The sequence below is a fragment of the Notamacropus eugenii genome, chromosome 1 (assembly GCF_028372415.1).
Source record: "Notamacropus eugenii isolate mMacEug1 chromosome 1, mMacEug1.pri_v2, whole genome shotgun sequence".
Classification (NCBI taxonomy): Eukaryota; Metazoa; Chordata; class Mammalia; order Diprotodontia; family Macropodidae; genus Notamacropus; species Notamacropus eugenii.
Genome location: NC_092872.1, coordinates 128847322 through 128872980, shown reverse-complemented (window position 1 = coordinate 128872980; position 25659 = coordinate 128847322). Strand labels below are relative to the sequence as shown.

At 41.7% G+C, this 25659-nt stretch overlaps 1 protein-coding gene across 7 annotated transcripts in view; it reads right to left on the bottom strand.

Moving 5' to 3' along the window:
• DIS3L (DIS3 like exosome 3'-5' exoribonuclease) overlaps window positions 1-23709 on the bottom strand; it is a 42378-nt gene extending 18669 nt beyond the window's left edge. Inside the window, exons 1-8 of one of the 7 annotated variants that reach the window (XM_072614532.1) lie at window positions 23416-23709; window positions 21348-21501; window positions 13218-13346; window positions 8516-8651; window positions 3562-3738; window positions 2715-2793; window positions 1456-1635; window positions 801-970 (exon numbers count right to left, since the gene is read on the bottom strand). In XM_072614532.1, coding sequence (XP_072470633.1) covers window positions 801-970; window positions 1456-1635; window positions 2715-2793; window positions 3562-3738; window positions 8516-8651; window positions 13218-13346; window positions 21348-21501; window positions 23416-23554 — 1164 coding nt within the window. In that variant the 5' untranslated portion in view covers window positions 23555-23709. Of the gene's footprint in view, window positions 1-800; window positions 971-1455; window positions 1636-2714; window positions 2794-3561; window positions 3739-8515; window positions 8652-13217; window positions 13347-21347; window positions 21502-23092; window positions 23157-23415 lie in introns of those variants that run through there. The other 6 variants (XM_072614523.1, XM_072614542.1, XM_072614570.1 and 3 more) reach the window with 6 other exon arrangements.
• Window positions 23710-25659: the final 1950 nt, after the last annotated feature.

Below are 25659 nucleotides of genomic sequence, written 5' to 3'. Positions count from 1 at the left end.
AAAAATTGTGATTCTTAGTAGCATCTGTCCCCTTTTCTGCCATTATGCACCAGGTTACAGAGACAGAAGGAGCTACACAGGACTAAAGGGCCATTGTGAAGTTGTATTTCATGGGCTATAATAGCCAACATCACCTAGTGGCCAAACCTACTGGTGATGAGCCTCATTATGCTGTGGAGAGCAGACAACTAAGCAAGGCAAAGCCTGAAGTCTATGAGTCAAGTGAGGAATTTATTTTTGATTTTCCCCCTAGGATGTCTTTCTTCACTGCTACATTCTTCTCTAGGCAACTGATTCTGTGAAGTAATATTAAATCAAATCATTATTACAGGGCATGAAAATTATTTTATCTATGATTTGTTGAAAGCTTGTTAGGGTTGTTGGCAAAGTATACATACATACACACACATACACACACAAATGTATGTAAATAAATATACATACCTATACTTTGCCAACAATACTAACAAGATTTTTATGTATGTGTGTATACACATACACACACATACGGCACTAGTTTCTGATTTGGACAGTTGGATAATGTATGTTCTCTTTGGTTGTCCTACGCAGTTCTATCTAGGACAGCTTCTTTCTGCCCTTCATTTATTAACTGAAGACTACTCAAAAGCGGCTTCTTCTATATTCAGAACTTCTTAAAAACAGTATCCGTAACACCAGATGTATGGTTTGGAGTCATTCATTATTTATTGCCTCCTTCGCTAAAGGAAATACTTGTGTCTACTGCTACTGAACAAACATAACTAAATTCGGATAAAATCAAATAAATGTCTACTAGTTACCTGTAGTGCTTCTGCTTGTTGAGTACTGATTCTGATTTTGGGAATTCTGTAATCCCAAGGGGTAACTAGGATTTTCTGGGCATTCTTGCCCTGGGACTGAACCTCTTCTTTAGATGGAAAGGTCACCACATAATCCCGCCAGTTCTTCTGAAGAATTCCTACCACTCTGCCTTTGAAAAAGAAACAATATTGCCTACTGAGGTAGGTACACCCAGGGGCTAAGATGTAACAGTCTACCATATGAACAAATGATGTTTCAATTAATGCTAATATTACTTGTAAAGTGGCACAGAAGGAATTCAGGGGCTAGCTCAGCATTCTGCTATTTTCAAGTAGTTATAATTGCACACAAAATCTCATTTATCAAGAACATTCAATTTACAAGATGGAAATCCCCTAACTCACTCTTTTTGCCCTCCTATTGCCATATCCGAGGTGTGTATTTAGCATACAGTTGCTCTCTCTTCTCTTTTGCTCCCTATCTACCAATTCAGAGTTAATAAGTATGTGGGGTATACATATGTATACCTATGTGAAACTCTGACAGAAGAATTACCAGAAGAAAAGTTATGTTATTTCATGTATCTAAAAAGAGAAACTCTCCCAGAGGCTCACTAAGCCGCTTACTAAGTCTGTTGTCCTTTCTATCACTTACCTGTGGGCATAGGTTCACTGGGAGACTCCCCTGGTGTTTTGTCATCATTTTCATTCTCACATAATGCAGCCGTCCTTCCTTTCCATTCATTTTTGGGGAGGAGTTCCACCACTACCACGTCACCATGAATTGAGCGGTTGCGAGCTTTCATGCCATGAACAAGGATGTCACTAATTAAATCTGTTTTTTAAGGAGGCAAAGATACACAGAAAGTCCCAAAGCTCTTCCATATCAGTAAGACATTTCAAATGCAATAGTCCTGCACTCAGTAGCTTTGTACTTCTAAAGATGAAGACAAACTTGCGTTGTCTGGAAAGTTATTAACTATCAACTAGTATTTCTTTAGCACTATTTGACAGAGCATCAAATAATTTCAGAACTATTATCTCATTGTAATAATGATAATGATGATAATAGATAACATGATATTCCTTTAAGGTTTGAAAAGTGCTTCATATACAATACTTCCTTGTTACCATCAATAATCACCTAAAGTAGGTGCTGTTATTTCTCCCATTTTACAGATGAGGAAAATAAGGCTCAGAGAAATTAAATGGTTTCCCCATGGTCAAAGAGTGAATGTCAGAGATGGGGTCTGACCCCAAACTATTATCACAACTACACAGCACTTATTGTAGCCTTATAATAAGCCCATAAAGTACACAGGCATTATTATCTTCATTTAACATCACAAGTCTACATCAGAACCTCTGCAAACACATTTAAGCAACCCATCCTACTTAAATGTAACTATCCTCTGATCACACTCTCCAGCATATCAATCAGCTGCATTAGAGACAGTCTTCCATGAATGCTCATGTACTGTTATAAAGTAAGTATCCTTGGGCCCAAGCTGGCACCCCTCAGATGGTCCTTTGTGGGGATTCCTGTGTAGTCATCCCTGAACTCTGCTTGTTTCTGGAGACAGAATCAGCTTTGGCCTGGTGGAGATTCAAGGGCAGGTGGATGTGGCACATGTCCTAAGTGCCTCCACTTCCTCTCCATTCATTCACTTCTAAATCCTCTGATTTGAAAGGACCATTTTCAAAAGGAAAAGACCATAAAAGTCTATCATCTCTTAACCTTGACAGTCTGGTCCACAACAAAGTGAACCTACCACAATTTCTATTTTATGTAATCACTGGCTGAGATGACAAATAAAAAGGGTAACAGAATAAAAATCCTACTTTTTTCCACTTTGGAATACCTTAGTAAAATAAGGGTACAAATGTTCCCGAAAGAAAGTGAATATACGGAACCTGAGTCTTTACTGCTGGCTCCCTGGAGTCGGACAAAAGCTTCTATTTGTGCTCTATGTTTATTGACATTGAGAATTCCCTAAAATCAAAATTAACAGTCAATGAGATGGCCATGATAGTGGAGGAAGAAAATTCAGTTTAGCTTTGTAATCTGAGAGTGATGTGACAATGAGGATTTTTTTTCCCTTAAAAGGAAATGACTCAGTAGGGCTCTTCCTAGGCATAATGACATTATTCCTGACTGGACTGAGTCAGCCTTAACTACGTAGCATAAAGAGCCCAGGAAAGCTCCTATCCCCAAATATATCCCATATGTTTACTCCTAAAATGCTACCATTTGTGACATATTCCTTTAAATTATGCAGAAAACGTAGATATCACTGAAAGGTATAACATTATTAAATTCTTAATATATCAGTGAGATTAAGTTGATCATATCCATTTCTGATAGAAGAAACCCTGGCAGAAATAAAAAGAGGAAGGTGAGAACAGGACATACAAGACCAGCCCAGCCTCTTAACCTAGATTTCAAATATTTGTTTCTTCCTCAGTGTGAGGAGACATATGCAAGGCCATTTCCAACTTCCTCTTCAACTATAACCCTACAACTAAAAATCATCACCAGAATGATGGCTTTTGATTCGATGACTAGATTCTATAGGTAGAGTCATGTCTGACTGCATACCCCATCAACAAACAGCTGTCAACAGTGACAGCTACTCATTGGTTAGACCGACTGTCCATCTATCCAGCTCTCTTGGGGATGTCATAGGCCATTAAGGAAGAAAAGAAAACAACCGAGAGTCTGGCAGCTTGTTCCTGACGATGTCGTTGTCACTTTCCTTACCTGGATGTATCTCCCAGACTTGATTCCAGCCTCTAATACTTCCAGAGGAAGATGCTCTGGATATTCTTTCCCATTGTTCTCCTGGCTCTCAAGCTCCCTCTCACGACGAGCCTGAAGTATAGAATCGCACAGCTCATGGGCAGCCTTTAAGTCGGGCCAAAAGTTGTCCAGATAATTCTGTGTAGTCAAAATTACAAAAAACAACAACCAGACAACCTATAAAAACCTTCATTTCAGTTCCATTTTAAAAACTCATTTTCTTAAACAAAAGCTGCTAGTACACCACTTTGAGGACATATTAGCCGACATTTGTTGTTTTTGTCTTTGCATTCCCAAGACCCATTAGAGGATCTTAAACATAAGAAGCGTTTAATGAATGTTTATTCAATGGATGAATGAGCTTCCTAGTTAGTCTAGAAAGGTTCCGGGGAGTGAGTGAGAAGGTGATTCTAAGAGGAGCAGACATTTAGAACTGTAAGGACTTTCATTATCCTGGAGTGCAACCCTTCACTTTACTGATAAAAGAGCTGAGATTTAAGAGAGGTGAAAGACCTCATTCAAGGTCATGCAGGTTGTCAGGGATTTCCTCTTATTCCACAAAGTCTTTTTAGAAGGACTAGTGAGGCTCCTTCATATCTTAATATTTGCGTACTTGATTACTTTGCATTTTCATGCATATAAATGTGCACATACTATCTCCAAAGCTAGTAAAGGCAGAAGGTAGGAGACAGAACATCCTGTTTCTGGAGACTGTCTTAAAAAGGATCATCATATAGCTAAATCTGGCTGTGTAGGCCCAGTTTGGCCATGTTTGGGGTCAGCGGTGAAAAATGTTTGACTGATTCAGTAAAAGCGACAGGGAGAGCAATATAGATCTTTTTCCCCCTTTTAAAAAATTATTTATTTATTCGTTTTCAGCATTCACTTTTATAAGACTGAAAATTCTAAATTTTTCCCCTCCATCACCTCTACATTCCCCAAGATGGCATGCAATCTGATATAGATTACACATGTACAATCATGTTAAACATTAGACATGTTATGAAAGAAGAATCAGAACAAAAGGGAAAAACCACAAGAAAGGAAAAAAGAGAACGCTTTGATCTGCCTTCAGACTTCATTAGCATTTTCCATTATGAGTCCTCTGGAATTGTCTTGGATCATTGCATTGCTGGGAAGAGCTAAGTCTGTCAAAGTTGGCTATCGCACAATGTTGCTGTTACTGTGTACAATGCTTTCCTGGTCCTGAGAGCAATATAGATCTTCAGTGGTTATCATGAAAGAAGGTGAAAAGTGGGGGAATGACTACCTGGGTTTACATATCTGCACTGGGACTTTCTTCCTTGGATAGACCATAAGCTCCTTAGGAATTCTCTTTCCTTAATACAATGCTCTGCATACAGCAGTCAGTAAATATTGTTAACTAAATTAATTTCAAACTGTATCTTTAGAAGTGGCCAGGGCACCAGTAATCCATAAGAGGCAACTGATGAATTCCAGCATCATTTAGCTCTCAATTCTTCACAGAGATCCTGGGCATAGAACCATTGCTGGTATACTCACTATGATTATTTCTCTAGACAAATGGCAGCATCCAAAAAAGAAGGCAAATAAGAGTGTTAATGTTGAGTTTGAGATCACCAGCGCGTACACCTTCACTTAAACCCCCAGAGTTTCATGGCTCCTCTTTGAATTTTTGCACCATTTTGGAATGTATGCCCAGGTTCCTGATCTCTTGTTCTCAATAGCTATTAGGCTACACATCTCCTCCCCTTTCTTGGCTAAACTCCTGGAGGAAGCTGTCTATCCTAAGTGCCTCCACTTCCCCTTCATTCACTCTCTTCTAGGTCCTCTACATCTGCCTGGCATCATTCAGCTGATACTGCCAAAGTGGACAATGATCTCTTAATTGGTAAATCTGGCAGTCCTTTCTCAGTCCTCATCCTTTTTCACCTCTCTGTTATCTCTGACACTGAAGACTGTCACCTTCTCCTCTCCAGGTTTTCATGACATTGCTCTCTCCTGGTTCTCCTACCTACATGACCACTCCTTTCTTAGATCTTCCTCCAGGTCATGCCCCGTAACCATGACTGACTACTTTCACCCAAGTCTGTCCTAAGCCCTCTTCTCTACACCATCTCAACTGGGGATTTCATTAGCTCTGATGGGAACCTCTCTCTATCCAGTCCTAATTTCACTCTTGAGTTGTAGTCTTGAATTACAAAATGCTTTTTGGACATTTCGAGGTGGACATTCCACAGGCATTTCAGCTTCAACATGTCTAAGACCAACTCATTATCTTTCTCTCTGCACTCTTCTGTCTTTCCTACTTTTCTATTATTGTCACCATCTTCCCTGTCACTCAGACTCAAACCCTCAGTATCATGCTTGATTCCTCACTCACAGCCACTTCATGTAGTCAATCTTTTGTCAAGTCTCCTTTGTGGTACTTTCCTATCACTTCTCAAATAGGTCCCCTTCTCTCTGCCCCCATAGCTGCCCTTGGTGCAGGCCCTCATCACCTTATACCTTGCCTATTACAACTGCCTCCGGTTGGCGTCCCTCCCTCAGGTCTCTCCCCACTCTAATCCATCCCCACACATATGCCAAAGTGATGTTCCCTAAGTGCAGGCCTGACCACATCACTCCCTTCCCACCTCCCAAACCACCATGTACTCAGTCAACTCTAGTGGCTTCCTATTGCCTTCAGGTTCAAATATAAAATCCTGTATGGCACTTAAAACTCTAGTTCCTTCCTACCTTCCCAGTTTGCTAACATTTTATTGCCATCCTTACATAGTATGATCCAGCTCCCCTGCTCCCAGTACAGACGCCACGCCTTTTCATCAGCAGTCTGTAATGTTAATAAGATTAAAGATCTTCCCCACCCATTAATGGGTGTGCCCATTAAGGGGAATTTGCTTAGGGGAGATTTGTAGGAAGGCCCACACCTTTTGTTAATGAGGCACTGGTTCTCAAGCGTAGTGATGCCCTCTGGCTCAGAAAAGTGTATAAGTACTCTGAGGTGAGGTTTTACTTCCGGGCTTACTCTTTGGAAGTGTTTGGTTGGCCAGACGAGACTCTGGGGAGCCACTAAAGGCCCCCCCGCCCTGAAAACCCAGACATTGGTGCTTCTCTCTCTGGTAACTATGTTATGTATATAATGGTCAGACAGTTATCTGTCTGTTGATCTGTGATCATTGCTTATGGTCAGGCTCTTAGCTTCTCTGGCTTCTTCCAAGACTCAGATCAAATGCTACCTGCTGAGGGAAGCCTTTCTAGTTCCTGCCTTCCTTCTTCAATGGCCTTCCATTTACTCTCCCTGTATGTCAAATATACGTAGTTATATTCATGCTGCCTCCTCTATTAGAATGAGAGTTCAAGGGCTGTGACAGTGGCCTTGCTCTTCTGTGTATCTCCAGAGTGTAGCACAGTGCTTGGCAGAAAGTAGGGGCTTAATAAATAATTACAGACTGCCTGGCTGACCCACCAATATGATATTTTTCAGTTTCCACAAAGAATCTATGTACATTCTTATCTCTGTTCAATGAATGTGTGATTTTGTCTAAGTTTTTAGTCAAAGTTGAGCCAAAATCTTTGGACTCCCAATATGGTCTCTATTCAAATTCATAAGGAAGTCAAACCATATTATCTTTTGAATTTATGCCAGCATCTCTTCTAACCATCTGGGAGTTTGATTGAAATTGCTTTCTTCTTTTTTTGGTCTTCCCAGAAGTCATGACTCTTCTTTGTTCTTGGTCCTCAATCCTCAAGTATATTAAACACATCCACCTCTCAAACCTTCTTCTAAGCTTTTGCAGTCTTCTTCCTCATTATTTTTGGACTTAGGTCCAAATCCCCTTCCAGAAAGAACTTATCAGCCTCCTCACCTTGAGCCCATGTTACTTTTTTCTTCTGCTCTAGTTCAACTTTGTGAAGCCCTTGGTCACATGGTTTGTGTAAGAAAAGTTGTACAAAATGAAACTGCATTGTAACACTTGGCTACAGAGAGAAGTGATTTTTCACATGAGGAGAAAATCGTAATTTTAGTCAACGGTCCTCTGCAGGAACAAGTCATGATACATTACAGAAGAAAAAAGAGGTGACACCAACATTAATATCCAGGGCCCCTAGAATCCTCTGGCATCTGAGAACGCTGTTTTGTGGAGTGCAAGGAAATTCAACTGGCAAATTTCAGCAACAGAAACATAAGATAACTAGAAGCTCTTATAAAATCTCTAATTAAGGTTCAATAAGAATCTCTGAGAACTGACAAGGAGAAATGGGTGGTCTTGTTCAAGGCTCTACATCAAGAATGACAGCAATCAGATGTCCTTTGGTTGAAGATCTTGACAAGAAAATGCAGATTAATTATCTATTAACAAATGCATTGTCTTTTTATGGCCTCCAAAGGTGCCCAGGAGATAGCACTATAGTACAAGGGCAGCCCAGGACAGAAGGTCAATGATACTCTCTACCATGGCTTGATGGGATGGACTAAAACAAATACTGCCACACTGCAATTCTATTATTTACTCTTACAAATCTCTCCATTCATTTGTGTGCAACCAAAGGTGAAGGGCAGCTGAAAAGCACAAGTCTAGACTTTAACATTTTAACTTATTCAGCCTTTCGTTCTGGCATCCAAAACACTGGGTTCTCCTTGGAGATGCGCGTATAGGGTGCTGACACTGACATAGTGGGGCTGGCCTGGACTCTCAAACTGGGCAAGATTCTGGGAGCTATGTGGTCTTGCTCAGAATCACCAGTGTCAGGCTGAACGAGGGCAAGGGTGACACAAAATCTCCAAGTGTCTTTCCCCATTCTTTCCTATCCTGTCACCCCTTGACCAAAGACATCTGGAGCCTTGTGCGTGGCTCAGGGAGGACACCTTGCACATCCATGCATGCATACACACACACATGCACACTCACTGAATAACAATCTGAAATACCTTGAATGAAATCACAAATACACCTTCAGTTTCACTTCCATATTGCTGAATTGCCTCCTCATCTTCTGTCACCATCACAATGGGCATCCTATCTCGACAGTGGTGATAGTACCACGCAGCTGCATTGTAAATGCTCCTAGAAAAACAACCCATGGGCACCCCCCACCCCCAAACACAGAGATGTTAGAAAATACAGCTTGTTGCTTACAATTTCATATTTTGTTCTGAATTGATTTTGTTCTGATTGATATTGTGTTCTGAATTTTGTTCTGAATTGAGAAGCAATACCACCATATAGCACTGTACAGCAGAAAAACAGCTTGATTTGGAGATGAGAGCTCAGGATTCAACTCTTGCCTCCAAAGCCAACCAGTCATATGACCATGGGCAAGTCACTTGTAGTCACTGCCTTATTTTGTTTGTTAACTCTTATTTAGGTTTCCAAAAAGTAATAAGTGACTTATGGGGCCTTGGTTTGTTTATCTATAAAAGGAGGGGCCTTAGAAAGTCTCTAAGCTTCCTTCCAATTCTAAATCTATGATTCAAATCCCAAAAGCACTTACTAGGGTCTTTAAAAAAAACCTGATACACACACACACACACACACACACACACACACGCATGCACACTGATACTACTCAACACTGGAAAACAATCAATACCACAAGGATGGGCTGTGGAAATATAACAAGAAAACTGTCCACATGACTTAAAAGCTATATAGTTTTCACAAGGCACCAAAGAGCTCAGATAGTATTCAAAGCATACTGCTCATGTACTGCGATAAAGAGCTCTTGTGCCCAAGCTGGCAGCCCCTCAGATGGTCCTCTTTTGGGATTCCTGTGCAGTCATCCCTGGACTCTGCTTGATTGGTGGAGATTCAAGGGCAGGCTTGACCACATGCTGGACAGCTTCACTGAGTGACTGTGGAACTGAATTCTTATGGTACACTTGGAGACTGTGGTAACATCTGATAGGTCCTTTCAAATGCTGCACTATGCCCATTTGTTACCCAAATTCATGCTATGCTTGTGGAATATACTTATTAGCAGTACCAATCGATTAACTGAGTGTGTGAAACCCTAGCGATAAGCCTGAGCCAAACAAGCAAGAGGAGGGCAATGCCTAGGTGGGTTTCCTCCATTATCTAAAATGATTATCTGAATGTCACAGGAATAGTAGCAAAAGCTTGCATATGGTAAGGGTATAGTGTCACCAACAACTGAATTTGTCTTCCCAATATACCACCTCACAGAGCTGTTAGGAGTAGCCAGAGAAATCATACAGTTGTAAGCCTTAAGGTTCTGTGTAAGTATCGGCTATTATTATGATGCTGGATCAGATTTTTTTTCATTTCCTTTCCCTAATAAAAGCCTATGAGTCTAATATCCTTTCCTCCTCCATCCAATAGACCCTTTCTTCTCCTTCACTGTGACTGCTTTTTTGTACCTTTCATAACCTTGTCCTTTGGACAGAGGGCTAGGCATGTGGTGAGTACCCAGGCCACCCTCGAAGGATCGGTAAGCCAAGCTATATTCACGTATGAAGAAACACATTTTGGTCTCAGTCACTGAACTCGTGTCAAACAGAGGAAGAGAGATCTGACTTGTGATTTACAGCAGTATTTTCATACTGATGGTGATGATCTCATCTGCTCACATGGTGACAGGATCAGAAGAAACGTTTGCCATGCTACCTGGTGTAATGGAAATTCTGAGGATGTGCCTCCAGTACAGAAACCTCAACTCTCAGAGATGGCTACAAAGACTCTGAGGATGAAATTTTTAAATTACTTATTCAGCTATAAATCAGAGCCCGGAAAACCTGGGTTTAAATGCTATCTCTGACACGTACTGGCTTGGGTGATCCTGGGACCCTTCTCAGGGCTTTTAGTAAATTCTTTAAAATGTTAAGTTGTAGAGCAGGTGCTGATATGCATTGGTAGAGGGAGTTTCTTCAATGGGAATTCCCTAAACCAATGAAATCACAGGTACAGTTTAAAAAAAACACCCCCCAAAACAGAAGCCAGGTCATGACAAGGTCTTACCTTACACTTCACGATGGTGAACTGCATTTTGTTGAACCCTAGCTGGTTGAATCTTCATGATCTTGACCTAAAAAACTCACCTCTTTGATCACAGTCTTCTATCATTCCACCTCTCCCATTATCTCACTTTGTCCTAATGACATCTTTCAGTCCCTCTCTCCTTCCATGTTTTCCCAATCTATTACCCTAGTTCTAATCGCATTCTCTTTCCTACACAGCCTTGTTAACCAGTTCAACAAGGCACTATCTTGTCTTTCTGCCACTCACATCCTGTCACTCTCAAACCCTAGGTAATACCCCGCCTTCTCTGCTCTGACTCCCAAGATTCTGAACAGTTCTGAAGGAAGTCATACAATCATGCTGACTAGACCCACTACGAAGTGTTGTTATCAAACCTCAAGTGGGCCCTCACTGCTATGTGGCACTCATGTTATTCACTGCTAACTGGTTCTCTACCACTGTCTCTATAGCAGTCATTTTAAACCTCATCTCTTCTCTAGGTCTCAATGCCAGCCCACCCTCTCAGAACAGATTACCTCAAAATCCTACTTGAGAAAACAGAAGCCATCCACTGTGAGCTCCCTCTTCTCCACTATTCAATGCTTCAAAACCTTGAGTATCACCAACAATTTAATTTATCTACCCAATATGTCTCCTCATAGAGCTGTTATGACTAGATGGAGAGATCATAATTGTAAACCTTAAGGTTCTATATAAATATCGGCTATTATTGTGATGTTTCATCAATTTTTTTTTCATTTTCTTTCTCTAAAAAAGGACTATGGGCCTAACTCCCTTTCTTCCTCCATTCAATGGCATCTTTCTTCTCCTTCACTGTGATTGCTACATTATCTTTTATAATTTTGTCCTCTGGGTAGAGGGTTAAGCATGTGGTAAGTGGCCAAGTCATCTTCTAAGGACTTAACTCAGAGGACAGCCCTTCTCTTTGCCAAGGTTAGCCCTCTACTTGTGTCTTCTTCCTAATCTCTCCCATTCCCATTCCTTTTTTGAAGCTTGCCCAACTGATCATTTCTTTCTCATCTTCAATCTCTCCTTATCCACTGGCTTTTTATTTACTTCTTACTTCATACTTAAAAATGTCCCTTATCAAGTTTATGATCCCTTTTAACTTCTACCTTTTATTGCAAAACTTCTAGGAAGATCAGTCTACAATTACGACCCCCCTTTTCTCATGACTTTTTCACTCTCACCCTCTTACGATCTAGCTTCTAAGTCCATTGTTCTACTAAAACCATTTGTTCAGTGACATCTTAATTGTGAAATACGGTTGCTTTTTCTCAGTTCTTATCCTCCCTAATCTTTCTGGTTTTTGATACTGTTGACCACCCACTCCTCCTGAATATTCTTTCTTTACCTCTATGACCATTTCCTTCTCAGTCTCCTTTGTTGGTTCAGTATTCACATCCTATCTCCTACTAGAAGGTATCCCAGGCTCCCTTCCCTTTTTTTCTTACACTTTTCCCATAATTTCATCTAGTTTCATGAAAATAAGTTCAATTATCATCTCTCTGTTGTCTTAAATCTACCTCTTCAAACCCAACCTTTTCCCTGAATTCCAGGCTTCATCCCTAACTACCTGTTTCATATAGTTCCCCCATTAGCATCTCAAACTGATCGCGTCCAAATCCGGTCATCATTTACCTCCCAAACCAGCTCCTTCTCTAAATTTCCCTATTTTTAAGTGTACCACCATCTTCCTAGTCACTTAGGTTTGAAATCTGTGAGCCACTTCTGACTTGTCTCAATCCCTTGTCCACCATGTTCAAATCAAGATGTCAAGTCTTCTTGCTTCTACCTTGACAACCTCTCTTTTATCTGGCTCCACAGCTCCATTCACACTGTCACTACCTCAGTTCAGATCCTCCTGCCCACTGACCTGAGTCTCTTAAATGGTCTGTCTGCCTCCATTCTCTTCCCCTGCTCAATCCAGTCTTCATAAAGATGCCAAAAATCATCTTCCTAAAGCACAGGTTTCTTCCTTATTCAAAACCTTCAGTGGCTCCCCCTTGCTTTTGAGACAAAATTCAAACTTCTTAGCCTGGAATTTAAGGTCTTGTACAATTTGGATACGATCTATTATTCCTGTGTTATTTCACAATGCTCTCCTTCACACCCTCTATTTACCCCTCAAACTGTCCCAGCAGCTGTTTCTCATACTCAACAGGCCACATCCCACATCTGTAGACTTTCACAAAACAGAAACCATACCATTGTTCAAGGTTCAAGAGTGCTGCCACCTTCTACCTGAATCCTTTTCTTATTACATCATTTGGTTAGTGGCCCCTCCCTCCTCAAATTACTTTGCATTTACTCACATCTCTAAGTACTTTTCCAGGAAAAAAAAAGTTTGCTTGAGAGCAAAACTATTTCCCATTTTTTAATATCTCTAGCACCTAGCACAGCACTTTGTAGATATTAGATGTTTAATGTTTGTAGAAATTAATTGTTGAAATAGTATTTTAAAAAATCTGTTTTTATTTAGGTTTCAGGCATTTTAGTAGAAATTGCAGATGCAGAATAACTGCTGGTTCATCCTGTCATATTTTCTAGTCAAATCCTAATGTTAAAAGGTCACAAAGCTGCAAATAATAATCATACCAAAAAGTGATAACTCATAGAGATTCCATACTGTACCTGGTCTGCCATTTTTCCATAGACTCTCCTCTTTCTCTTGGAAGATAGCAGGATTGCTGGAACTCATTAGCAAAAAGAATACAATCATGGCGGGCATCCTTTAGGAGATTTCGAAGTTTGTTATACTGTCTATGACATAAAGAAGAAAAATAAAATCTAATGAAGCAGGTGCTTTCCTAGTGTGGTTACATTAGCTGAAAATCAAATTAGAAAAAAGCACTTCAAAGAAAATGTCTAATTATTTTTAAATTAACAAATATTTACTTAGATTGGCATTTTTTGATTACACATGTGTTGCTACCGTTTCATGGTGATATCTGCCCTTTTATCTCCAATAGTTTTTCTCTTTTCTAGCTCCTGAGACTTTAGGTCCTTAGTTAAAGGTCTCTAAGCAGCAAGTAGTTTCCAGGCCACACAGGATGTAGACTCAAACAAAACAAAACACAAATAACTAGGCAAGGTTTTCTCCCAGTTCCCACAGTTGAATTGTTGATGTGTCTGTCCTTCGTTTTCGAAGAGGGCCATGAAATCCAAGAAATGATGACATGACTTGCACTTGACTTTAAGTGAGGGAGGGCTAAACAGCTAAATAAACTTTTCTCACAAGACAGAATTTAGACTAGATCCATCATTAAATAACTAAATTCAGAGGTTCATCACCATATTGGCTACAGGGTAATGAATTCTTCGTCAATTCAAAAGGCCTTTGGCTAAGTAAGAGTAGCTGCTACTCAATGAGACCTTTAACTCAAGACCTTGGTTAGCTGACCAGAAACCCAGTCACATCCAAAGATTGATGCGAGAGGTTTTCTCACTATTGTATACCTGAAGTAACCTGTATGTTTTATCTGAAAACTGGCCCTGTATTGATCAGCCAGTTAGTTTCCATGTTCCTTTGGTTGTTTATAGACACTTGGGGGGAGTGGGATACCTCTTTTTCTGAATTTAGGGAACCGTAGCTATTTGCTTTTCTCCTCCCCACTTGGAAAGTCCCTAATCTTTCATCCAATTAGAAATCAGATTACCTAATGCTCTATTGTTTCCTTTTAATTAATTGACCTTCTTTGATTGTTTTTAATGTATAAAAGTCTGTCTCACCCTGTATTTGGGGTCCAACTCTAAGCTAAGGAGGTCTGGTCCTGGTTAGTCAATTGGCACATACTGCTTAAGAATTCATTATACTTAGGAGATTAAACCTTTGTTTTTTCAGTCATTTCATCTTTCTCCTGCCACAGGTGGCCCTCTGATAGTCACAGAGTCTGTCAGCAGGCCCATCCTTGTAAAACACGACTTCTGATCTGGATCTGTGATTTCATTTTCCATTGAGAAACTTGCAGGCTGGTAAGTGTTCTGCAACTTAGTCTTAGAGACTAAGATCATAAATCTTAGTAGTGCCTGAGGTACTAAAAGGTTAAATGAATTGTCAGGGTCACACTGCTAGCATGTGTCAGATGTGGGACCCTGGACCTATGTCTTCCCTGCTCTAGGGCGGACTCTTTCTCCAGTACATTGTTGCTTCAGTGCGTGGAAAACAGGGAGTTAATTACATTTTCCAGAGCATTAATACAGGGTTATAAGATTTTCCTCCCTAAGAAGGAGGAACATGTCAATCAGACCTGAAAGTCAAGCCTGCAGCCATGGATGAATGGATCAAGTTCGTAAGAAAGAAAGTCCTTTTCAGAAGATAGCAACACAGAAGAATGGAGACATTTATAGCTATTTAAACAAAATTTATTATTTCTCTGAAAAAAAGTAAGTATTGTTCATAGTAAACCAGATGTTAAATTAACATGTAAATTATACAAGGCAGGTAATTAGCATTTACTCTTGGTTCAGTATGAAAAACACTGGAGTCATATACTGCTCAACTAATCCACACTGGGGAAAACAAAAAGCTTTTCTGAAAGCAAAGATGAAGCGCTTTATCGTCTCCCTTGCAAATAAATGCTGACTAAGCATCCTCAGAACACAATCTACTCAGTTGAAGTTCATTGATTCAGCTTTTACCATACCCAGACTAGGCACAGGGCACAGCATGCCTAGGTGAGTCACAGGGTATACCAAGACAAAAATCAAAGTCTTTGCTCTCAAGAAGCTTACAGTCTATAGAAGAAAACAACATGTACACATATAAGTATATGTGTGTGTGTGTATGTAAGATGCATGTGTTACATATTATTATGATGATCATACAGATTATTTTCTATATATGTTGTGGTTTTATACATATATATGTTATGACACACATTACATATACATATATACCTACACATACACACATAGACAGTAATTTCAGAGGAGGGAGAAGCATTAGTAGGTCAGAAGGACTGGGAAAGACTTCACACAGGAGACAGAATTTAAGTTGAGTTATGAAGGAAAGTAGAGATCTGAAGAGATAGAGGTGAGGACGAAGTGTATTCCAAGAGGGCCGATCAACCAACCTAGGCAAAAGCATGGAGAGGAGAGATGAGATATCTCGTATGAGAACTGGTAAATGAGAAGCTCTGGATGGAATGCAGAGTACAGAAAAGGAAATAAAGTATAATAACCCTGGAAAGACAGGCAGGAGCTGGTTTGCAAAGGGCTTTAAGTGACAAACCAAGGAAGTCACAGGCCTCATATGTGACCACACACTTTTAGTGCCTTAAATCTCCACTGTGATTCTATGTTATGGTTTTCAAAGGCCAAGGCAGTGGAGCAAAGTTCTCACAAACCTGGCAAAGATTCAAGGACAGGCCTGGTGATTCAACCTACTTAGAGAGTGGCTGTGATCTGGACTGCAGTACAAGCAACCATAGCCAAAAAATTATAGATTCATAGGATATTTAAGGTCTATATATCAGGGGTGGGGAACCTGCGGCCTTGAGGCCACATGTGGCCCTCTAGGTCTTCAATGTGGCCCATTGACAGAATCCAAACTTGAATCGAGTTAGAGGGCCTCACTTGAGGACCTAGAAGGCCACATGTGGCCTTGAGGCAGCCGGTTCCTCTAATAAGATAATAACAATAACAGTATCTTCCATTTGACACAGTACAAAGAGCTTTCCTCACAACAACCCTATGTTATCATACACCCTCTGACATATTTGGAAATTGAGTTCCAGAGAGCCTGACTGACCTGCCTTGCCTCTAGTCATCCCCATCACCCAGTTAGTAAGTAGGAGACTTGAGGCCTTCTGACTTCCAGGACAAGTGTCATTTTCATATCCCAAGACCATCCCCTTTTCTATGGCTTCCCAATACATTTAACCAATATGTGATGGTGAAGAGAACACAGGACTCACAGTCAGAAGACCCAACTTCAAAGTTTGCCTCTGGGCTTTGCTGGCACTGTTCCCCATCCCTGGAAAGTCTTATCTGTGGTTCACACCCATTGCTGAAAGCCCAATACAAACGCTTCCTCCTCAAGGAAGTTTTCCCTAATGATTTGTATGACTGTGCATATATTATCTATATCAAGTTGTTTGGCACCGCAAGGAGAGGGGAGAGAAGAGAGGGAGAGAATTTAGAACTTCAAATTTTAAAAAGCAAATATTGAAAATTTTTGTCTATATGTAATTGAGAAAAAAATTAAAATTCTACAATAAAAGCAACAAAGGGGAAGTTTTCCTTGCCCTCCTTATTTCACCTGGGACGTCCTTCAGCATACTTTACCACCTATCAGTATTATTTCGGTGCCATTCCTTTGAAAGGATGGGCTGACGTTTTATTTAAACTCTTCTTGCCCAGTCCCCAAGAAATGAACTGGGCAGCGTGAGCACAGACATGCTGAGACTCAGCCAAGGGTGCAGTTAGTCAGGAAGACAACAAAAGCAGAATCCAGTTTTCCTGACTTCTGGTTAAATGTGCTTCATACTAGACTCTGTATAATTAACAGATCTTTCTCTGCCCTGAATCAAAAGCTTCCCCAAAGTAGGTCAAATGACATGCATTATTTACAAGCGTCACAAGAGTCATCCATTAAGAATAAAAAATACTTACATACCCACAGCCTTAGCTGTTCCAAATTGGAATACGAAAAGGTACAGGTAATCTGTAGTTGGAATCTTAAAAGTTAAAATTTTTCAAGTCTGTCTTCCCATTCAGTATATCTTAAGTATGTTGATATGTATATACATCTGGGACTCAACATCTTTCCATAAACATTCAATCTGCTAACTTTTCTAAAACTTAAGCAAAGCTAAATGTTCTATGTAATATCAACCAATGAGTAAATGAAAAACTCAAAGTCTGCTTAATAAGCAACACAGCTACAGAAGCACTGTAGACACCAGTCTCTTGGCCTCAACTCCGGCCATTTCTCCCAAGGTTCATCCTTCCCTCCTTTCCCCTGATACACATCTATTACTTCAACAGAGCAGAAAAGTCTGGCTCAAACTTGGCCTCCTCTGAGAAGCCCACCCTGATCACTCTCTGGAGCATTTAGAGGTTGTTATGTTGGCTTGTATTTGTTTATAAATTGCTGTGGAATGGTCCTTTAGTCCAATTCTATTCCATAAACATTTGTTAAATACTACGTGCCAGGTGCTGGGGACACAAAGATGAATACTAAAAACTGTCTCTGCCCTCAAGGGGCTTTCGTTTTACATGAAGGATGATTTGGGGAGAAAGAGATCACTCAGCAACCAGAGAAGCAGGCAAGGCTGTAGTCAGCTACGGAACCTTTGCCATGCCTGAAGAAAGCTGAGGATGCTAAGAAGCAAAGGCGAGGAGGAAGGGCATTGCTGGTGGGGATGACAGTTTTATACAAAGGCATGGAGGCAAGAGAGGGAATGTTCAGTATAACAAACAATTAGCAGGATTACTTGGCAGAAATACAGAATATGGAAAGGAGACTAATGCTAAAATAAGGGAGGAAGAATGGGCTAGAGTCAGACTGTGAAAGCCCTTAAGAGCCAGGCTCAGCAGCTGGCACTTTATCTTCAAAGCAGCAAGGAGTTACTGAAGATTTCTGAGCAGAGGAGTGACATGGTCAGAGCTGTACAGAGGATGGATTGGAGAAGCGACAGGCTGGAAGCAGAGATCAATTAGGAGGCTGTTGCAAAAACTCAGGCAAGGTAATAAAAACTAGAGTGGTGGCTGGGTGTGGGGACATTCCAGGATACCCCTCCCAGGATAAACTGGTCACTTCCAGATTCGTGGCCTCCTCTCCCCTCTGACTGGAGGGCAGAACAGGGGAAGGCTCAACTCCTCCCAAAGTTCTCCTTTGTGGAGGGCAGAAGCTGGACTCCCAGAGCACTTCACTTTGTATCTGTGGTCCTGCCTGGTTTCAAGTCATGGAACTAGATGCCCCTGTCCTGCTCCTGCCTGAGGGTCACTCCTGGCATCCTGGCCTGCCCTCTACCTCCAGTCCTTTCCAGTTTCCTCTCCATTAGAAACTTCCTTGAGGGCAAGGACTGTCCTTTGGTACCCCCAGCACTTAGCACAAGTGCTAAGCTTGGACAGTCATTTATCAGTTGCATCCCACTCTTCCCGATCCCATTTGGGGATTTTCTTGGCAAAGGTAACAGAGTGGTTTTCCCATTTCCTTTTCCAGCTAGTTTTATAGATGAGCAAACTGAGGCAAACAGGGTTAAGTGACTCACCCAGGGTCACACAGCTAGTAAGTGTCTGTAGATGTATTTGAACTCAGGAAGACTCGTCTTCTTGGTTCCAGGCTCAGTACTTTAGCCATCCCTAGCTGGTGTTTAATAAATGGTAACTGAATTGAATTGGACAGCAAGAGACAAATATAATAGACATTGTAGATGTAGAACTGCCAAGACTGATGGACAGGAGAGGTGGTGAAAAAAGAAAAGCAGAGTCCTCCCATACTGAAGAGGGTGATCAGGGATAGAGTGTTTTTGGGGCAGAGCCAGGTTTCCATAGGTGCAAGAAGATGGAAAAATGTGGAAGGAAGAGGTCTAAAAGGAACAGAATTTTGTTTGAGGGAACCCAATGAAAAGGAACGGGAAGTCAGCATAGAAACTCTGAAGGGGTGGGGCTCATGTGCATGGGAACTTGAGAAGCTGGATTTTACCTCAACAATCAATCAATCACTAAGTATTTATAAAGTACCTACTATGCTCCAAGCTCCGCACTAGCTGCTGTGGAGTACAAGTACAAAGGAAGAGACAATTCCCATTGGCGATTAGCTTTCAGCATAAACATAAAGTTAAACACACACACACACACACACACACGAGTTAACATGAGGCAGTTTGGGAGGTTGGGCACTAGTAGCTGAGGAGGACGGCATCAGGAAAAGTATCATGCAGAAGACAGTACTGGAGTTGAGTATTTAAAGGAAGAAAAGGTTGTTATGAGGCTATGATAAAGAGGGGCCGAAAGCACTCCAGGTGGGGAGCAGCCAGTGCAGAAGCAAAGACAGGGCGCGCTGGGAGGGAAGAACAAAGAGAAAGTCTACTTTGGTTGGATCACAACGTGTAAGAGATGAGTGATGTCTACTGAGGCTGGAAAACAGGGGGCCAGGTGGTGTAGAGCTTTAAAAGTTCAACAGAGGAGTTTCTATTTTATCCTGGAGGCAGTAGAAAGCCTCTGGACTGGATCGAAGGAGAAGACACTAACCAAGTCACAAGGAGAACGAGCTAGGAGCTTCCCAGCCACCATTTCCCAACTCGAATTTTAAGGTCACTAAAGTAAGGTCCACATCTTCCTTCTATACCTCCCCAAAAATGGTACCACAGGAGGGGCTCAATATGGACTACTGACTACGATGTGACCATGGTGTATCTACAGGACTACTGCATAAATTCTAATTATAAGACAATTCACAACTACATCAAGCACTGGAAAACCAAAACAGCTTTTCAACAGACAGATTTGTTTAGAAACGTTTCGGAGAAAACTATATTTAAAACTCATCACTTTACAAGTGGAGGATTTGGTATTGCTTTAAAAATCCTTCAAAATAAAAATATTTTTAAAAAACAAAAGATTATCAGGTTCTGCACTGTGTCAGCAATCCAAATGATCACAACAAATTGATTTTTGTTGGAGAAAGTGAAATATGGCACCTGGAGCTGCATTTAAACTTGGAAATGTAAAAACATTTCTATCTTAGTGTCAGAACAAAATCATCTTCAAACTCATTTAATAATATTCTATCTGAAAAACCTGCACACAATCTACTTAATGCACATTTTTATGAACAGGACATGTAGTAAAGGCAATTTATCATTTTAATATACAAATAAAAACACTTTACACCCTTCACTGTCAAGTCATGAGGAAACGTCAATGTTTAATAAGAATAAATAACTCCTGTATTTAAATGATTTTAGGTATTAGGTTGGATATATAACTCTAATATGCTATCTCTCAACAAAGTATGGTCTCCGAGTTCAATCACAGAATCCTCTTAAAACATTAAATGAAGCAAAAACATTGTTAAAGCATTTCTGTTTTAAAAGTCTGCCAATTACTTTTTTCATTTAAATATTTTTATAAGGAAAGAGACTGGCTTTTGTCAGAAGGCCTTTGTTTGGCAAATACAATTATTGTGGATGGCAGCTATGGTGAGACTCTAGAACAAAACATGAGTTTATTTTAGGCCTCCTTCAGTAAATTATTAGATGGTATGATCTGTAAGCACTCGCAATGGAGAAGCATAGATTTTACAGCAAATACTGAACTTGTTTTCCTTCAATAAATTGCTGCAAGTTTCTGAAAGAATGGATATGTATATACACATACATGTACAGAGTTCTATGTATACATGTACGTATATATCAAGATTAACGTGCTAAAGACTCTAAAAAGAAATCACCAATCAGCTTTCTTCCACAAGAGAGAAAACAAAATAATGTGAAGGTTGAGCTGGTTGTAACCTTAAAACACCAACCTACTGGGATATGAGCTACGGAGCCAAACGAATATGCTTCGATCATGTGCTAAAACAAAAACCATAAAATAGAACAACTTCAAAAATGCCTTCCATAATCCCTTATTAAAGGAAGAAATAACAGATTATTTCCAAGTAAATTAAAAAAAAGTAAATAACAAATTAGTTCCAAAATTCCTTTTCCCTATTCCAAAATAATAGATTTCTTATCCTGCCCTTTCCCCTCCAGGACCTTTCTTATTTAATAAGTTCAAATCAGAAGTAAAAATTATGCAAAACAGATATACCTTCGTCCTCTTTGATGCTGTACAGCTTGACAGGCTGTTTGCATGAAAATAATACCTTTCAGCTCAGGAAACTCAAGAATCTCAAGGTAATCTTGAACAACTTTCCAGTCAGGGATAACATAATGAGTCACATCACTGGACAAAAGTTTCCCATCTGGAACATAATGCAAAATTTAAGAGATGAGACAACAGTTCCAAGGCTGCTTTATTACCATTGCCATGTCGCAGAGTCCCAGCGTACAAAATAACTTACAACCTTAACTACCTTGCATGGTTTTTAAAAGACAAGACAGATCTACTTTGGTAGAGGGCCAAAGACCAGGTAAACTTAGCAGCTTCATTTTTCTAAAGGTGGGATAAATAAAAGCATAACATGGTTTATTATGGTGCCAGAGCTGCACTGGGGGAAGTTGATGGATTTTCTGAAAAAAAAAACCACATTTTTAGGATTACTTAGATATTCTGGGTTAACTCATTACTGCCTAACAACTCATATCTGAAGACTGAGTGAAAAAGGCAATTTCCAGAGAATCATGTATTTCTAAATATAATTTCAAGCCAGGAGTTCTCCTTATGTTTCAGAGAGTAATGCTAGTCATCTATAACGCAGGTGTTAATTGAATAAACTATTATGGATGGCAATGAATGATACAATTTCCATCCAGCTCATGGGTCTACCCAACTTTGACCATTCATGTTCCACCAAGCCCTGAAGTTAAGGATTCCAAACAGGACTTCCGCAACCCACCTTCCACTAGAGGAATGATAATATGGGCTGGTTACTTAACACCTCTGGGCCTCAGTCTGGAGGTTCCTTCAACTCTAAAACCTATTATTAAACTCAGCAGTATGAACTGGAGGGTGGTCTTAAAGAAGACCCTGCAGAGCACACCAAAGGCCAAAGTTTTTTCAGGAAGAACTAACAGCAAGGGTTACCATGGCTTCTGCAAGTCTCCTGCCACCATGATGGTGGGTAAAGGTATGGATCCATGCACAGCATGAGGAAGGGGGCATCCAGGTGGCCATGGGACTTTTCCATTAGAATCCACCCTTTCGCCTGCTCTGGGAGACCCTGCCCCAGTCAGGAATGGTCCCTGAGCCTTTAGAAAGCAAGGGCACTTCTCCTATGGTCTCCAGCCCAGTCATCATTGGAGCCAGGCGGTTCCTAAGGGGGCGGACAACAGGCCATCGCCTTTCATAAGACTACAGGGTGCTAAGCTCCAAAACAAGAATCATCTTTAAGAACACGAATCTGGAACCCAAAGCAGATCAATCAACTTGAGATCAATCAATCAACAAGCTCTCATTAAGCCCTCACTGCGGGCCAGACACGGGAGGAGGGGGGGAGGACGACCTTCTAATGAGGCAGCAACGTGTACCTCCAGTCCCCAGTACAAGGCCGAGGGAAAGTGGGGGGCAGGACGGCCGGGAGGGGGAAGGGAGAGAGATAGAAGATGGGAATGAGCTCTACGAGCGGGGGTCCTAATCTTTTTGCGCCTCAGACTGATGTTTCTAGATATAATACGTTACATATAATATATACGTATAAAAAATATTTAAAAGTTACCCCCAAAGCCCCACCCCGTTTACGCTGAAATACAGGGCAAACTTTCTAGAGCGCGGTAAGCAGCAGAAACCCCCCACCTCCCCCGCTGCAGGGGCGCCGACCGCAGGCGCGCAGGCGCAGTGTGGCCATGCCTGCTTCCCGCCGCCCCCCACCCCGCCTCCAGAGGACGCCTCGTTACCCACAAACCGGGGTCTACGTTCCCATCGGAAGGCAGTCGGGGGAGGCCGCAGTTCGCAGGCCCGCCCAGGCCCAGGCTCTAGCCCCGCCCCCGGGGGGGAGGCGGGGACTCACGCCCAGTGTTTACCACCTAGCCCTGGCCGGGCGTAGGCCGCAGGGCCATCCCGCGTCCCCGCCGCCACGAGGAGGCGCAGACCCCGTCTGGACGCCTCGCCTCGGCCCTCCCTGCAGGGGGCGCCACAGCTGCGGGAGGGCCGGAAACCTCGGCCGCGTTTACGCCCCCGCCCCCGCCAGCTCCCTTCCTGCTCCCTCCCCGGCTCTGACCGTTACGGCAGCGGGCGGGCTGCGGGCACAGCGGGCTGTTGCAGGGCACGCTGGGCCGCAGGTAGTGCTCCCTCACGATGCGCACAGTGCGGCCCTGGAACGTCCTCAGGTGCAGCACCTTCTCCCGCTTCTGCAGCATGGCGGCGGCAAAGGCCCGGCAGCGGGAAGAGGCGAGGCCCCGGCGTGGAGCCCGCCCCCTTCCGTCCTCTGGAGGCCGGGCCCTGAGCGCGGCGGGGCGCCTCCCCCCGGCCCGAGGCCGGAGCTGCCTCTGGGGCTGCTGCAGCTGCCGGGGCCGCCCCGCTGCGGGGCCCAACGGCCGCCCCCTCCTCGATCTCGGGGCCTCGCGGAGAAACTCCCTCCGTGCGGAGTCGGGGTCCGAGTCAGAGCTCTGTCACTGGCCGACCCCGAGGGAGCTCCGTGCCTCAGTTTACCCTCCCTGCAGTGAGAGAGAGGGTGTGTGTGTGCGCGCTCGGAGGGCAGGGCGAGAAAACTCTACCCATGCCTGAAGAAGAGATTATGGAAACAAAGGAGGGGAGGAGAAAATACATGAAAGACTCCCACTTCTTGGGAAAGCAGGTTAATTACTGTGGCTGTTAATTACCACAGCTGTTTCCTTTCCACTTGAAGTCAGGCAGCAAACATGTATTAAGCACCAGCTGTGTACCAGGCACTGCGCTAAGCCCTGGAGAAGCAAAGACAAAAACAATCCCTTCCCTAAAGGAGCCCCCATTCTAATGGGGGGGACCAGGTTAGAAGAGCTACGTACACGCAGATGTATGTGTGTGTGTGTCCGTATAGTCTGTTCTCCGTATAAACATATACATGTGTGTATATATGTACAGCCTGCCTTCTCCATACATACACATATATAGACTATCTATATACACACACTTGCGGAGATCATGAAAGACTTCTGGCAGAAGGTGATACTGTAGCAGAGACTTGGAAAGAAGCCAGGGGTGGGAGTTCAGAACGTTCCAGGCTTGGGAGACAGAGGGGATGGAGTTTCTCGTGTCTGTAACTTTGTAGCTAGGATCTGCAAAGAATACACCGTAGGACTCTAAGGGACACCTTACCTGAAACCTCCCATCACCACGAATCTAAACTGAGCTTTGTCACTAGGCAACTGGGGAAGATCCTTCCCTCATTGTGCTTGGAATAACGGAAGGGCTGCTCAGTGGTGCCCTGTTTGTGAAAAAGGGTGCATAGTAAGGTAGCATGTGTGCCTATGCACCTACTTTGTCCTAGCGCAAGATGTTTACATGTGAGGGTGATACTACATTAATTTTTAAAAAGACCTTAAGGGTTTGGAGCTTAGATGATGTGCTTGGTAGTATTTCATCATCAGTGGATTCCATTCATTTATTGATTCAACAAACATTTATTAAAATCTTACTATATGTAGAATTCTTTCAGGCATGGAGTTGATCGAAATTTCAGATAAGACAGTCTTTGGATGGCTGTGAAGACCAAATGAGATAATATACACCATATAGCAAACTTTAAAGAACTATATGAATACTAGCTATTATTATAATTCCTCTAATTTCTAGTGGCCTCCAAAATAAATGCAACTTTGTATTTATTTTGAATTCTGTTCATACTTATTCTGTAAGTAAAAAGGTACACATACATATATAATATATATATGCACACTATATATATACAACATATATGCACACACATTTTGTTTCTCTGATATACAGGGATTATTTATTTATTTGTGTTTGTATCCACAGCACTTAGTATAGTACTTTTGTAGGTGTGTAATAATTTCTTGTTGATTGATTAACAAAATCATTGGAGTTTCCTTGTACCTGAAATCACTAAGTCAAGTCAATAGGCATTTTATTAAACACTAGGCATACGAGGAGAGGCAAAAATGAATAAAAAGACAAGACAAAACCTAACAAAATAATTTGTAGTATTATATGTAGTTTTATGCTTCTTTATGTTTCATCATCTTTTTTTGGTGATAGAACATAGTACAAAATACTTTGTTCATGATTTTAGGTAAAGAGAAACGACTTCATTAATTTTAAGTACTTCTTAAGCATCTGTGCATTCATTGCACCAATAAGCACTATGCAGAGTATGTTAAAGGAAAATCCCTGCTTTCTAAGAATTTACAATCTAAAATGGAAAATATTGCCCTTTCTTTTTTTTTCTCAAAGATTGCCCAATGCTTTTCTTAAAATAAACTACCCTGTTGTCTCTGCTCCCTTAGTTTCAGACTGGTCTGTC